Source organism: Rhinatrema bivittatum, chromosome 19, assembly GCF_901001135.1.
Source record: "Rhinatrema bivittatum chromosome 19, aRhiBiv1.1, whole genome shotgun sequence".
NCBI classification, from domain to species: Eukaryota; Metazoa; Chordata; class Amphibia; order Gymnophiona; family Rhinatrematidae; genus Rhinatrema; species Rhinatrema bivittatum.
The window spans coordinates 17224676-17237819 of NC_042633.1; the positions used below are offsets into that span (position 1 = coordinate 17224676).

The 13144-nt window shown below is 41.8% G+C and overlaps 1 protein-coding gene across 1 annotated transcript in view; it reads left to right on the forward strand.

Moving 5' to 3' along the window:
• Positions 1–5729: 5729 nt before the first annotated feature.
• Positions 5730–13144, forward strand: part of LOC115080272 (vomeronasal type-2 receptor 26-like) — a 207647-nt gene continuing 200232 nt past the window's right edge. Inside the window, exon 1 of the mRNA XM_029584425.1 lies at positions 5730–5887. Coding sequence (XP_029440285.1) covers positions 5730–5887 — 158 coding nt within the window. The remainder of the gene's footprint in view (positions 5888–13144) is intronic.

Here is a 13144-nt window from a genome sequence, read left to right on the forward strand (position 1 = left end):
ATAGTACTAGATAGTACTTTTTCTTTTTAAAGAGAACTATGATATATTTTTGAAATAGGGTTTGATTTTTGTTTTTCACTACTTACACCACTGGTGGGTGAGGGGGAAATATTTTTCACACCTGAGTTTAACTGTTTCAGATACCTAAAAATATGATTATCAGAATATGCACTTCCAGTGGGAGGTGCTGATGAGCAAGGACAGATGACCATACTTCATCACAGGTGGAGAGACACCCAAATGACTGCACATGTGGAGCTTTTGATAAAAAAGCCATGTTTAGAGCAGTAGGCCTGATTTTGAACACATGCCGGAAAGGTGGCCTATATATAGCTTGATGAGCCAGGTGTCCCTTGAAGTCAGAATAGGCTAACCACATACAACTACCAACATGAAGATTGCAATGGATGGTTGCTATGGTTTTAAATTGGCCAGCTTTCTGGGTCAAGTAAAATCCAGGTATACTTGAGCGTAAATGGGGTTTAGATTTTATTGATACGGGTCATGTGAACAATTACATAGAGTGAGCAATAGAGCAAAGGGACTTTGCTTTCCTTCTTAAGTGAAGTTATTTTGTACATTGCAGACCAAGTTAAGAAATGTAGAACTGCTTGGGAAATGGCTGGAGACAGCCACAGAGAGAGAAGGAGAGATATTAATAAGAGAGATTACAAAGAAACTGAGAAACTTTTTTTTTTCCTTTTCCTCTTACATTTTGGAGGACCGAATGTATTAGTGTGACACTTTTCTGTCTTTTTGAGAGAAAAATGCTGTTATATGGTTATGATTTGTTTGTATGTAGTTTGTGTCACTGAGAAATTCTTTGTGCTTTGCAGTCTCCTCTGGCCTTCATTAGACTCCATTGCTGTACACCAGGCAGGCATATAGCTAGTAGGGAGTACTCCATAGGAAAAAATAAGACACAAGCTTGTGGGCTATAGTAGCCCCCCCCCCCCCCCCATCTCTTTTTCCCCTCCCTTCTCTCCTTTTGTTAGAAGCTGCTTGGCACATTTTACTGCCTATACACTGCCCTCCCTTTCTCCAAGCTCCAAGTTCACACACAGATGCTGGGCACAAAATGGAAACTTGACTTAAAAGTATAAGAACACTACTTGTTTACAGTGAACCAAGAGATAAAGAGTTAAAATGTTTTGTGTCCAAGTTTTACTAGTGCTATGCTGAGACATCTGGCATACACCCAGATTCATTTCAGTAAAACTTTTTACTGAAAAATATATATTATAGAATTGCATACTGTATTTATAGGTCCTTTTTTAGTGATTTACTAGTAGTGTTCCTGCCTGAATTATTATATGATTGCTTCACTTATATTAATGTAGATATTATTCTAGATATTATTTTGATTATAGATTATGATAAATTTAAAGAATATTTTAGATAGTAGTCACATAGCAACATATATGATAAAGAGGAATATGCACAAAATTAAAGAATTTTACCATTTATAAGTTGTCCTGAGATATACGCAGTAAAGTTTCCTTATAAGTAGGTTGGCAATATATCAAGAAAAGTTACACAAAGAGATCCAGACCACACACGTCCTATCCCACGAGGCATTAAAACCCCAGTCCATCATATCCCAGGCAGATTCCCTGTCGAGAACCAAGGTTAGGAGTCTCCAGTGCCGACTGGACTCCAAAACAAGAACACATTTGGCTGATTCACCCATCTGGGGGCAAAGAGACACCCTTTCAGGAAAAGGTGACAGCTTCTGCTAGGCTTTTATACATAATTATACCCCATTAATTGGGGTAATTACTTTTGCTTATTGTGCTGATATATTGTATATATTTTGTTTTGTTATTTGTCTTAGGTGTTCTCATAAGCACCTGTTCTGTACATATATTATACAGAAAATATAGCTTTTCATCATTTTACAAAAAGATATAGGGGTAGATTTTCAAAAGTACACGCAGGCACATATGTGCACATGCTACCCGGCGCGCACACATGGATGCCCGCTTTTATAACATGCACACGTACAAGGGGGTGCACACTAGTGCATCTTGCATGCCGAGCCCGCGGCCTTCCCCCATTTTATTTATTTATTTATTTTATTTATTTAACACTTTTAAAATATACCGACATTCGTGGAGCACATCAGGCCGGTTTACAAAGAACTTAGAAGGCTGAAAATACAAAAAAACGCGGAGGGGGAAGGGGAGCAGACGAGAAGAGGGAGGAGAGGGGGGAGGGGGCAAGGAAAGCAGGAAAAATAGGGCAGCAGAGAGAGAGAAGAGAGGAACCAAATAATAACCATAATAATAACCATAATAATATACAACATTCCCTTCCCCCTAATCTAACCTACCCACCCCTTCCCCTAATCTTTCCAGCCCCTAGCCCTATTCTAAACCCCCCCGACCTCTATCTTACCTTTTGCGTCTGCCTCTGGGAAGGTGCAAGTTGCGTGCGCCAGCAGCCTGCCAGCACGCAATCGTCCAACACAGCGGCAAACTGCCGCTGTGCTGGAGGTTTCTCGCCCCGCCCCACCCAGCCCCTGGACCGCCCCTTTTTTAAAGCCCCGGGACGTAGATGCATCCCGGTGCTTTATATGCATCACTGGGCCTTTATAAAATAGGCCCGGCATGCATAACCCCCTCTAGGCACATAAATCCACTGGATTTACATGCATTGAGCTTTTAAAATCCAGCCCATAGTCTTGTCATTTCTCTTAGTTAGTTCAGTAATACAGATCACAGGGCAAATAAAAAATACGAGCAGACCCTGAAAGAACCCACAACAACCACATGTACCAGTTCACCTTTATCCACCTGCTTATTCACCCCTTCAAAACAATGTAGTAGATTTGTGAGGCAACACTTCCCTTGGGTAAATCCATGGTGGCTGTGTCTCATTAAATCATCAATATCTATATGTAAATTTATTTATTTATTTATTTATTTATTTAAAAACTTTTATATACCGATTTTCACGGAGAATATCCGACCAAAACGGTTTACAAGTTCAATTTATAACAAGGTAAAAATAATAAAAATTAATAAAATTAACAAAATTAAAAAATTAAATAGAAATATAATGAAGATTTGAAAAAAAATACATCGTGTAAATATAATCCCTAACTCATTTACAAAAAACCTAACTAAAATTATTACAAAAAAAACAAGGAAAGCCGGAAATAATAAAAAAATTAAGAAACCAGAATCCATAAATTATATGGTTAGAAATAAGCAAGCTATTAGGCTCCAAGTGCATATCATAACCTGGTACTGACATTATGAGGAACTTTGAGGAAGGATAAATAAAAAAACAGTGCAGATGTTATATATTTACACTATGTTTATGGATTAGGTTTTCTATCATTATTATATATTTAACATGTTCTGTTGTGTGAATCGTACTTATATTATGTCCACGTGTTATGTATCATGTACCATGTTATTGGAGCTGTGTGTTTCACAGAAGGCCCTAACTACCAACAGTTGAGCTCTGCTTTCCTGGCTATGGGCCTGATTTTAAAAAGCATTTACTCGAGCAAAACTGGTTTTTGCTCGAGTAAATACACTTTACTCAAGTAAGTGGGCTTTTCAAAATTGCTACAAGATATGCCATTGAATTGTCCATAGGATTTACTCAAGTAAGTGCACTTTACTCGAGTAAATAGCTTTTGAAAATTGCTACGATAGTATGTCACATTTACATGTGTAACTCCTTTGAAAATTACCCCCTATATATTTAAAATGTTCTCAATTTCTGCTTACCTTTTCTAAATTGCTGCTAATCTCTTTCCTGGAAATATATTTCAAAATGTCACAGCATCTGTTTACCTTTAAAATTGTCCTATATTGCTGGCCTAAATGAAAATACTGCTAAATAATTGATGTTTGCCTAGAGTTTTGAAAATTTCTTCTGCTTTCCCTGCTCAGATTTTAAATAGGTGCATTTGAAAGTTTGTAGCTGCTTATGTATTGAATAGGTTTTAGGGATATCTTGAGGCTCTTTTTATATTGGCACTGCTGGAAAGAGATTTTGGTAGCACCGAAACAAGCTAGTTTTTATTTATATGGCCCCTGACACATATAGGTGAATTTTGAAAGGAATTAAGCATGTAAATGTAACATAATATCACAGAAATTTTCAAAAGCCATTTACCCTCATTAAGTTTACTTAACATGGATAAAACCTATGGACAATTCAATGGCAAATGCTTTTGCAAATCAGGCCCTTAAATTCTTCCTTCTTCGGACCTTGCTTTTCAAATAGAGTATAGCCTTAGGGCATACAAACAAGGTTCTTCAAGTTTATTTTGAATAGCAGACATGGTGTTTGAAAATACATCATAATGCAGGTGTTCTATATCAATAAGATTTAACATGGTGACTCTTATTCAATGTAACAATTGTAGTGCCTTAGCCTTGAGGCAGACCTTCTGGAAAATTAGACCTTACGCCATATGACTGCAGATCTCTGCAATGGAAAAAAATTGACTGAACTTAAAGAAAATTTCTGTAGCTATAATTAAAAGAACCTAAGAACAATTAGAATTTGTTGCCAGAGGATGTGGTTAGTGCAGTTAGTGTAGCTGTGTTTAAAAAAGGATTGGATAATTTCTTGGAGGAGACGTCTATTACCTACTATTAATTAAGTTGACTTAGAAAATAGCCACTGCTATTACTAGCAACGGTAAGATGAAATAGACTTAGTTTTTTGGTACTTGCCAGGTTCTTATGGCCTGGATTGGCCACTGTTGGAAACAGGATGCTGGGCTTGATGGACCCTTGGTCTGACCCAGTATGGCAATTTCTTATGTTCTTATTTTCTTAAGAGTCTCCCCCACTATATGTAAGGACATTTGTTTTCAGTTTTTATTTAATTTTACTGGAATTTGCATGTTATAACAACAAAAATCAGTGGACAAAATTGCCTTTTCTGCATTGGAAAATGATGATGTTCCAGACATGGGACCTGCAGTCGTATCAGATATAAAAAATGGCATCCAATATAGACACAAACCCCCAGATACTATTAAAAAAGGCAAAAAAAGAAACATGTTTCTGCTGGGAGGCAATGTAATGAAAGAAACTAGCTTGGGGACACATTTTGAGGGGCACACAATGGTTAAATTCCTTTCAGGATCCTCAGCTAGTAGATGTTGTGGGAGTGGACCCTTGGCCCAAGGTGGCATTGACGCCACCCATGGGGGAAGCCCCCATGGGTCTCCACTGTCAAGAGGCGAGGCCAAGCGGGAAGCGAAGGCTGACTGGAGCTTTGCCAATACCAGCCCTCATCCCCCCTTGGGTACCAGGGTCAGCTGGACTTAGGCAGGCCTCTACGTGGTTGATCCCGGAGAATATGTCCAGAGGCAGAGTGCCAGGTGGCAGCAGAGACAGGGTCAGGTCCAAGCAGAGAGTCAAGGCAGGTGGCTAGAGGCAAGGTCAGGTCCGAGCAGAGGGTCAAAGCCAAGGAGGTCCATCAGAAGGTAAGCAGGAACAAGAACTGGAGCTGGAATGTGTAGTGGACAAGGAACTGGAATTGAAGCAGAACAGGAGCGGACACTGGAACAGGTCCGCTCCTGTTCTGCTTCAATTCCAGTAGCAATGAAGTGCACAACTAGAAAGCGTGGAAACCTGTTCCAGTGCAGGCTCTGACTGCCAGAGCCTGCCCTAAATAATCCCAGTCCGATGACATCATCAGGAAGGGCCGGCAGACCTTGCCTGCCATGGGCCCTCTAAATAAACTAGACAGGCATGCGCATTCGCCTAGGGGGTCAAGACGCGAGCTGCAGACGGCAGCGGCATCTCCGCCACGCTCTGAGACACGCTGGTGGAAAGCAGGACCACAAAGAGGAGAGCTGCACCAGGGGCACCCCTCCCATCACCGGGGAGCCAGGGCCCGCCCCTGCCAGGTTGGCATGACGCTGGGTGTGGAAGTCCGGTCGCGGGCTCTGTGGCTGGCCAACATAATTGTACCCCCTCCTCTAAGCCCCCCTCCTGAGGGTCTGAGTGGCCGGGGCTCCAACTATCCACATCTTCAAGGCTCCAATGATCCTCCTGGTTAGAAACCGCAAGTTCCGTAATCCAATGATTAGTTTTGCCCCCTAGCTCATGCACTTCCGCGGACTGAGGTCCCACTGAACACGGAGGAATCAACAGTTCAGAGTTGCTTCGACCAACAGACAGGGCGCCAGATGGGGTAAGGCCAATTTTGGCATTCCTGTGGTCTTGACAGGCAGAAAGAGCTGAAGAGGGGGGCCTTTTCCCCCTTCTCTTGTTGCAGAAGGTCATGTAGGTTCTGAATCTCCTCATCCTCGTCGGTTCAGTGTGCTGCGGCAGTGAAAAAAGCAAACAGAATGTTGGGAATTATTAGAAAGGGAATGGTGAATAAAACGGAAAATGTCATAATGCCTCTGTATCGCTCCATGGTGAGACCGCACCTTGAATACTGTGTACAATTCTGGTCGCCGCATCTCAAAAAAGATATAATTGCGATGGAGAAGGTACAGAGAAGGGCTACCAAAATGATAAGGGGAATGGAACAGCTCCCCTATGAGGAAAGACTAAAGAGGTTAGGACTTTTCAGCTTGGAGAAGAGACGACTGAGGGGGGATATGATAGAGGTGTTTAAAATCATGAGAGGTCTAGAACGGGTAGATGTGAATCGGTTATTTACTCTTTTGGATAGTAGAAAGACTAGGGGGCACTCCATGAAGTTAGCATGGGGCACATTTAAAACTAATCGGAGAAAGTTCTTTTTTACTCAACGCACAATTAAACTCTGGAATTTGTTTCCAGAGGATGTGGTTAGTGCAGTTAATATAGCTGTGTTTAAAAAAGGATTGGATAAGTTCTTGGAGGAGAAGTCCATTACCTGCTATTAAGTTCACTTAGAGAATAGCCACTGCCATTAGCAATGGTAACATGGAATAGACTTAGATTTTGGGTACTTGCCAGGTTCTTATGGCCTGGATTGGCCATGGCCACTGTTGGAAACAGGATGCTGGGCTTGATGGACCCTTGGTCTGACCCAGTATGGCATTTTCTTATGTTCTTATGTTCCTTATAGGTCAAGAGGGATACAAATCCTTTCATGGCTCAGTTGTGTTCCTTTACTAAAACTTCATGTTCGACCCTTTTTTGCATTAGCTGTTAGAGATGAGCTTCGTTTTTCTGGCTTGGATCGGGTTTCAGTTCGGGTGCTTCGTGGGAAAACTTGTTTTCCCACGGATTGTTTTTCACCAAAAATGAAGCTGGAACCCAAACCCGAAACCGGAAAAACGAATAAAAAAAAAACCCTGATCGGAAAAAAAACCACCCCAACCCTTCAATTTTACTTTCTTACAACCCTCCCCTACCATCCCAATCACTCCCCAAGACTTACTAAAAGTCCTGGTGGTCCAGCGGGGTCCCGTGAGTGATCTCTCCCTCTGGGCCGTCGGGCCTGCTACGAATCAAAATGGCGCCGATGGCCCTTTGCCCTTACGATGTCACAGGGGCTACCGGTGCCATTGGTCAGCCCCTGTCACATGGTAGGAGCAATGGACAGCTGGCGCACCGGCGCGCATAGCTGCTCACATTCTCACACTGTTGAAATTGCCCTCTGAAAATGCTTGGCATTTTCTGCATCTGCAGTATAAGCACAGTCTTAACTGCCATGCAGGCTGTTATGAAATTATTCTCAGAATGTCTAGGCTGACAGGCAACAAAGACCAGGAATTACATGATAAATTTGCAGCTCACAAAATGTCTGCCATTTCTAAATACTTCAAGGCCACATTTCTTACATGTTCAGCGATGATGCAGACTAGGAGGTGTTTGCAGACTGAAAAATTGCATTGGAATTTAAGGGAGAATATTTGTGGGAGGCAGAGGATCGGGCAGAGCAGTTCACAAGGGCAGCGAGAGGCAAGGGCGAGTGCATTTGAGTGACTTAAAGAATCCGGTTAAAGGGGTCAGCAAATGCAGTTTTCAGGGATAAGGACTTTCACATTGTTATTCCAGCATTTATTTATCCACCATTGATTCTGCATCTCCCTATATGCAGGTCTGAAAAATCCTCTCTTATAGCCCTACGGTTTCTACACACTGCAGCGGCTCGCAGATCACGTCAGGTCCAGTTACAGAACACGTTAGTCCTGTTCTGCAGTTACCCAGGGCCGGTGCAAGGGTATTGGGCGCCCCTCCCCAGTTGCGCCCCCCCCATACCTGTTTCGGCGCTGACTGTGTGCTTCTGAGAAGCCAGAGAAGCACACAGTCTCTATTTCTCTTTGCCGTGAGCGGGTTAGGCCCTGCTTGCGGCACCACGTGGCTGCTCTTCGGCGTCCCCTACGGCTCGGTGCCCTAGGTGACCGCCGAAGTTCGCCTAATGGACGCGCCGGCCCTGGGTATTCCCACTTTTGGAGAATGGGGAAAAGCCTGATAATTCATGTACTAAGGCTGAAGGTATTGTCTTATGCACAGTGACCTTGCCTGTGTCCTGCAAGGAATCAGATTTCTCGTAGATTCTGATCTCAGAAGTTCACTGCCCTCTAGACCAAATGCACAATGCGGCTGATTAGTGTTATTAATCCTCTCACCAAGCATTACAGTCAAATTAATATTTGTCTCTCTGTTATTGAAAGCTTGACTTTTGTACCCTTATATCTTAAAACAACCTATATTTAATATTAAGTGCACGGACGAGAAGCAGCTATCCCTTGAGGCTCAGCCTGTACGCAGCAGGTCCCCATAAGGAGCACATGGTGTCCTCTCAGATGATGGATCTCAGCTACAAATAGAGGCTTCACCTCATCAGCGGTGTTGCTGTCTTTCCTCAGTCTTCTTTGTGTCCAGGAAGACGTCCACGGGTGAATTTCAGTATATATAAATATATATTTTTTGTGCCCATCATTCAAAAATACAATTGGACGTGATCAACACAACCCATAAACTGCCCTCAGCATTCCCATGAATTGTGTGCAGGAAGGGCAGGCATTACCCCAGGATAAGCTGTTTCACGGCTGTAAGGATGGGAGCTCGAGTTCTGATTTTATTGCTGCTTTATAATGTCCTGTGCAAGACTGCTAAGCGCCAGTGTCCAAAACTGCCTGCCATCAATAACGAATTATTTCAAGGACACCACAGGGCTGGTGATTTCATAATTGGGGGAATCACAAATATGTTCACATTTGACATAGTTTCTATAGATGTATCCTTCACAAGACTTCCCAGTTCGCAAGTAAAGCACAAGTAAGTAGCATCATTGCTTCTCTCCTCTCTGAGACTTGCTTTTAAGTTTTATTTTAGGTGGACACTGGCATGAATTGTAGATGTAACTGACGGGATCTTTAGGTGTGGATGGGGGGGTCTTCTAACAATATAAGATTTTCCTGCCACTAATATTTTGATATTATTGCTTTATTAAATATCTGAGGGCTCCTTGTCCTCAGAGGCTGCAAATAAGTCACTTGCTATTAAAAGACATTTACTGAAAAGGTAAAGAGATGGGGAAATGCACCAGGTGAATTCTTAGAGGTCAATATTTAAAAGAGATTATGGGGAAACGTTTTTAGTTTCATATTTCCCACCCTGCCAAGCAGATAAATCTTATCCAGGTAAATAATAACCTGCATGGGGGGCATTTTGGGGCAGAGTGAAAACTTAGCCAGGTAAATCTGCTCAGGTAGATGATTGTCCTGTTACTCTGTCAGCTTTACCTGGGTACCTCAGGTGGGGCTATTCAGTGGCTCCCTATCCTGCTAACTGCTGCTGAGTATCTGTGAAAGGTTATTTGGGTAACTTTACCTCTCAGCTCTCCACTGAATATGGAGCTGGGAATAAACATGTAATAAGGATTTTTAGGCTGGAAATGTTTTATTATTTTTTCAGATCTTCTTAGCAAATCCATAGTCACTGAAATAAAGAAACACAGAAGAGGTCAGTAGTCAGGGGCTACTTGGTCCTTCCAGTCTGCCCATTTGTGTGGTCACTGATTCTCCTGCACCCCTGTTCTTCTTCCTCTCTCCCCACGATGCTAAAGTCCCTGTTTGAATTCTGACTGATTTAGCAGCTACCTCCTCAGGCATCCTCCAAGCTGTCTGTGAAAAAACACGCTCTCAGTCTCCTTTTCACTTGAACTCTCTCTGTTTTGCTTCATATAACACCTCCTTTCATTCTATGGAAAATGCTACCTACTTGTGTTTTATTGAAGTTAGAAACCTGTTTCAGTGTATGCATTGCATCCACCCTTTCCATATTCTTTAGAGTAAACTTGAACCCCCATCATTTATTTATTTATTTATTTAGGGTTTTTATATACCGACATTCTCGATATACATATCAAATCAAGTCGGTTTCCATATAACAAAACTGTCGCCGGTAAGGCGTTACATTAAACAATAGACAAAGTATTGAACAGAGAACGTGCAGCGTAACATTAAACAAACAACAAATTATTGAACAAAAGAACGTAGGTCAATAAATATTAAATATTAAACGTAAAAACGATATATAAAATAAAATAAAATAACTATGGGAAGAGCATGAGCTAGAAGCTGATGCTTCAAGAGATGGTTTTTCATAGCAGGTGGGTGGACTGTCCAGATAAGGTCCTGAAGGTCCTAAGGGTATAAAGTCGGTAGTGGACTTTATATTGTGCTATTTTGCTCTTTGACCTGTGTCGAATCATTACCTCTATCTTTTCTTATAGTAGGGAATCTCCTTTGAATTTTATTTACGGTCCCTTGTCCATGTCATGTTTTGTAGATGTGGTCTCCAGAAGAGCCAGCAGTATTACAGGAGGGGTTTCACCAGACTCCTGTGCAGACTCTATCGAGCTGAACACCTATTAATCATTTACTCTCTTTCCAAATTCTGCCTGCCATTGATCTTTTTCCTTTTCATCACACATTTTGCTCTTTTACATCAGAGTATATTTTAAATCCGGCACGTGGGCACACATGTGCTCATTCATCAGCCTGCACCCAGGGACTCGGTTAAAGGTGAATTTTAAAAGCCCGATGTACACATCAATCTGAACATTTCTTGAGACGTTAGCCACCCTGTGAGAAGGAACATATATCAGAAAGGAATTTGCACATATTGAACAGTATATAGCAATAAGATGCACATTTGGAACGGTGTATATAGTAATAAGATTCTCAAGACCCGTAGCTCCTGATGAAGCAGTTTTTCTGCGAAACATCGGCCAGTTGTTGAGCCGGGCTGAAGTTAAAGCATTTTGTTATTTTACATGCGAGCTGAGAGTGAACTAAGTGGGTATGTTGAAGCAAGTTTAACACACAGTAACTACCGTGACCATATTCAACAATTTTTTAAACAAAAAAAGAAAAAGAAAGATAAAAAAAAACTGTGACCGCAGATGATTAGAAGACCGGGCGGCCTCCGTTTGAAAGTGAGGTGGGCATGCTGTCAGGCTTGATGATGCGGCAAAATAATTTAATTTCAATTTTTCAAAAATTGTTTTCTAGTATTTGACAAAAATTTGGTGAGTGGCATCTGTGGTTAAATAAGAACTGAGTTGGTATTTCCTTTTTGGATGTTACATTAAATTTAACAATGAAAAGTAACACATGGTTACACATTTAAGTTTTCACGCTAAAGCAATATACTTCAAGTCCTCTATATAGGGAAGTGACAAGTACACAATCCAAGGTATTTTAGTAAATACTAATAAGAAAAGGAAAGGCTTTAAGATTGTAGGTTGCAGTAGCTTTTCTCATTTTAAGGAACAACATCACGAGATTATATGGTTGAGGGATTATCGCTAGAGTTAACCCCCGGAGTTTTCCCAACCAAAAACTGTGACATCTGAGGAGGGTCAAAGAATACATAGGAAACATGTTGTTATTTCACCAAATATTTACAGGGAAATTTTAGAATAAAAAGACCCCCCTATCTGTTGTACTAAAGACCTCATTAATATTTATTTTATTTTATTTTATTTAAATCTTTTTCTATACCATCATTAAGGTGTGTACCGTCACAACGGTTTACAGTAAGGCACAAAAAGTAATTTTATTAAAATCTAACAGTTTACACAGGTGCCATTAGGTTCGGTAACATAGTTTTTAATCAATGCTAGTTGTTAAGTGAGTGTGATGACTATTGTGTCCAGGTCAATTCTAAGGCAGTTTTGAGTCTGGGACTCATTCTATAGATTTAACTTATCCTTTAGTGATGGATTCTATTAAAAACGTACACTCTTAGTGATTCCTGTTTGTGTGGGTGTTTTGTATTTCGCACTTCCCTGGTTTGAACCTTGCAATTCCCTGGAATCTATTCTCCCGTCTCTTTTTGAAAGGCTTGTTTAAATAGCCAAGTTTTTAGATTTTTTCTGAATGTTTTGTTTTCTCGTTGTAGTCTTAATTCCAAGGGCATAGAGTTCCATAGTATGGGTCCCGCTAAGGATAACGCTCTTTCTCTTACCTGGGTTAGTCTCGCTGTTTTGACTGATGGAATAGTTAGAAGTGCTTTGTTGGCTGATCTTAGATTTCTGTTGGGGATGTGTACACGAAGGGCTGTGTTAAGCCAGTCTGCGTTTTCGTTGTGTATTAATTTGTGTATGGTGCATAGTAGAGATGTGAATCGTGTCCTCGATCGTCTTAACGATCGATTTCGGCTGGGAGAGGGAGGAAATCGTATCGTTGCCGTTTGGGTGTTTAGAATATCGTGAAAATCGTTAAAATCGTGAACCGGCACACTAAAACCCCCTAAAACCCACCCCCGACCCTTTAAATTAAATCCCCCACCCCCAAATGCCTTAAATTACCCTGGGATCCAGCGGCGGTCCATAGCTAAATCGGGGGAAGGGGGAGGGCAGGAAAACCGGCACACTAAATCCCCCTAAAACCCACCCCCGACCCTTTAAATTAAATCCCCCCCCCCCCCAAATGCCTTAAAGTACCCTGGGGTCCAGCGGCGGTCCGAAACGGGCCGAAAACCGGCACACTAAATCCCCCTAAAACCCACCCCCGACCCTTTAAATTAAATCAACCCCCCCAAATGCCTTAAAGTACCCTGGGGTCCAGCGGCGGTCCGAAACAGGCTCCTGCTGTTGAAGCGTGTTGTCTTCAGCCGGCGCCATTTTGCAAAATGGCCGCCGCAAAATGGCGGCGGCCATAGACCAACACGATTCGACTGCAGGAGGTCGCTTCCGGACCCCCGCT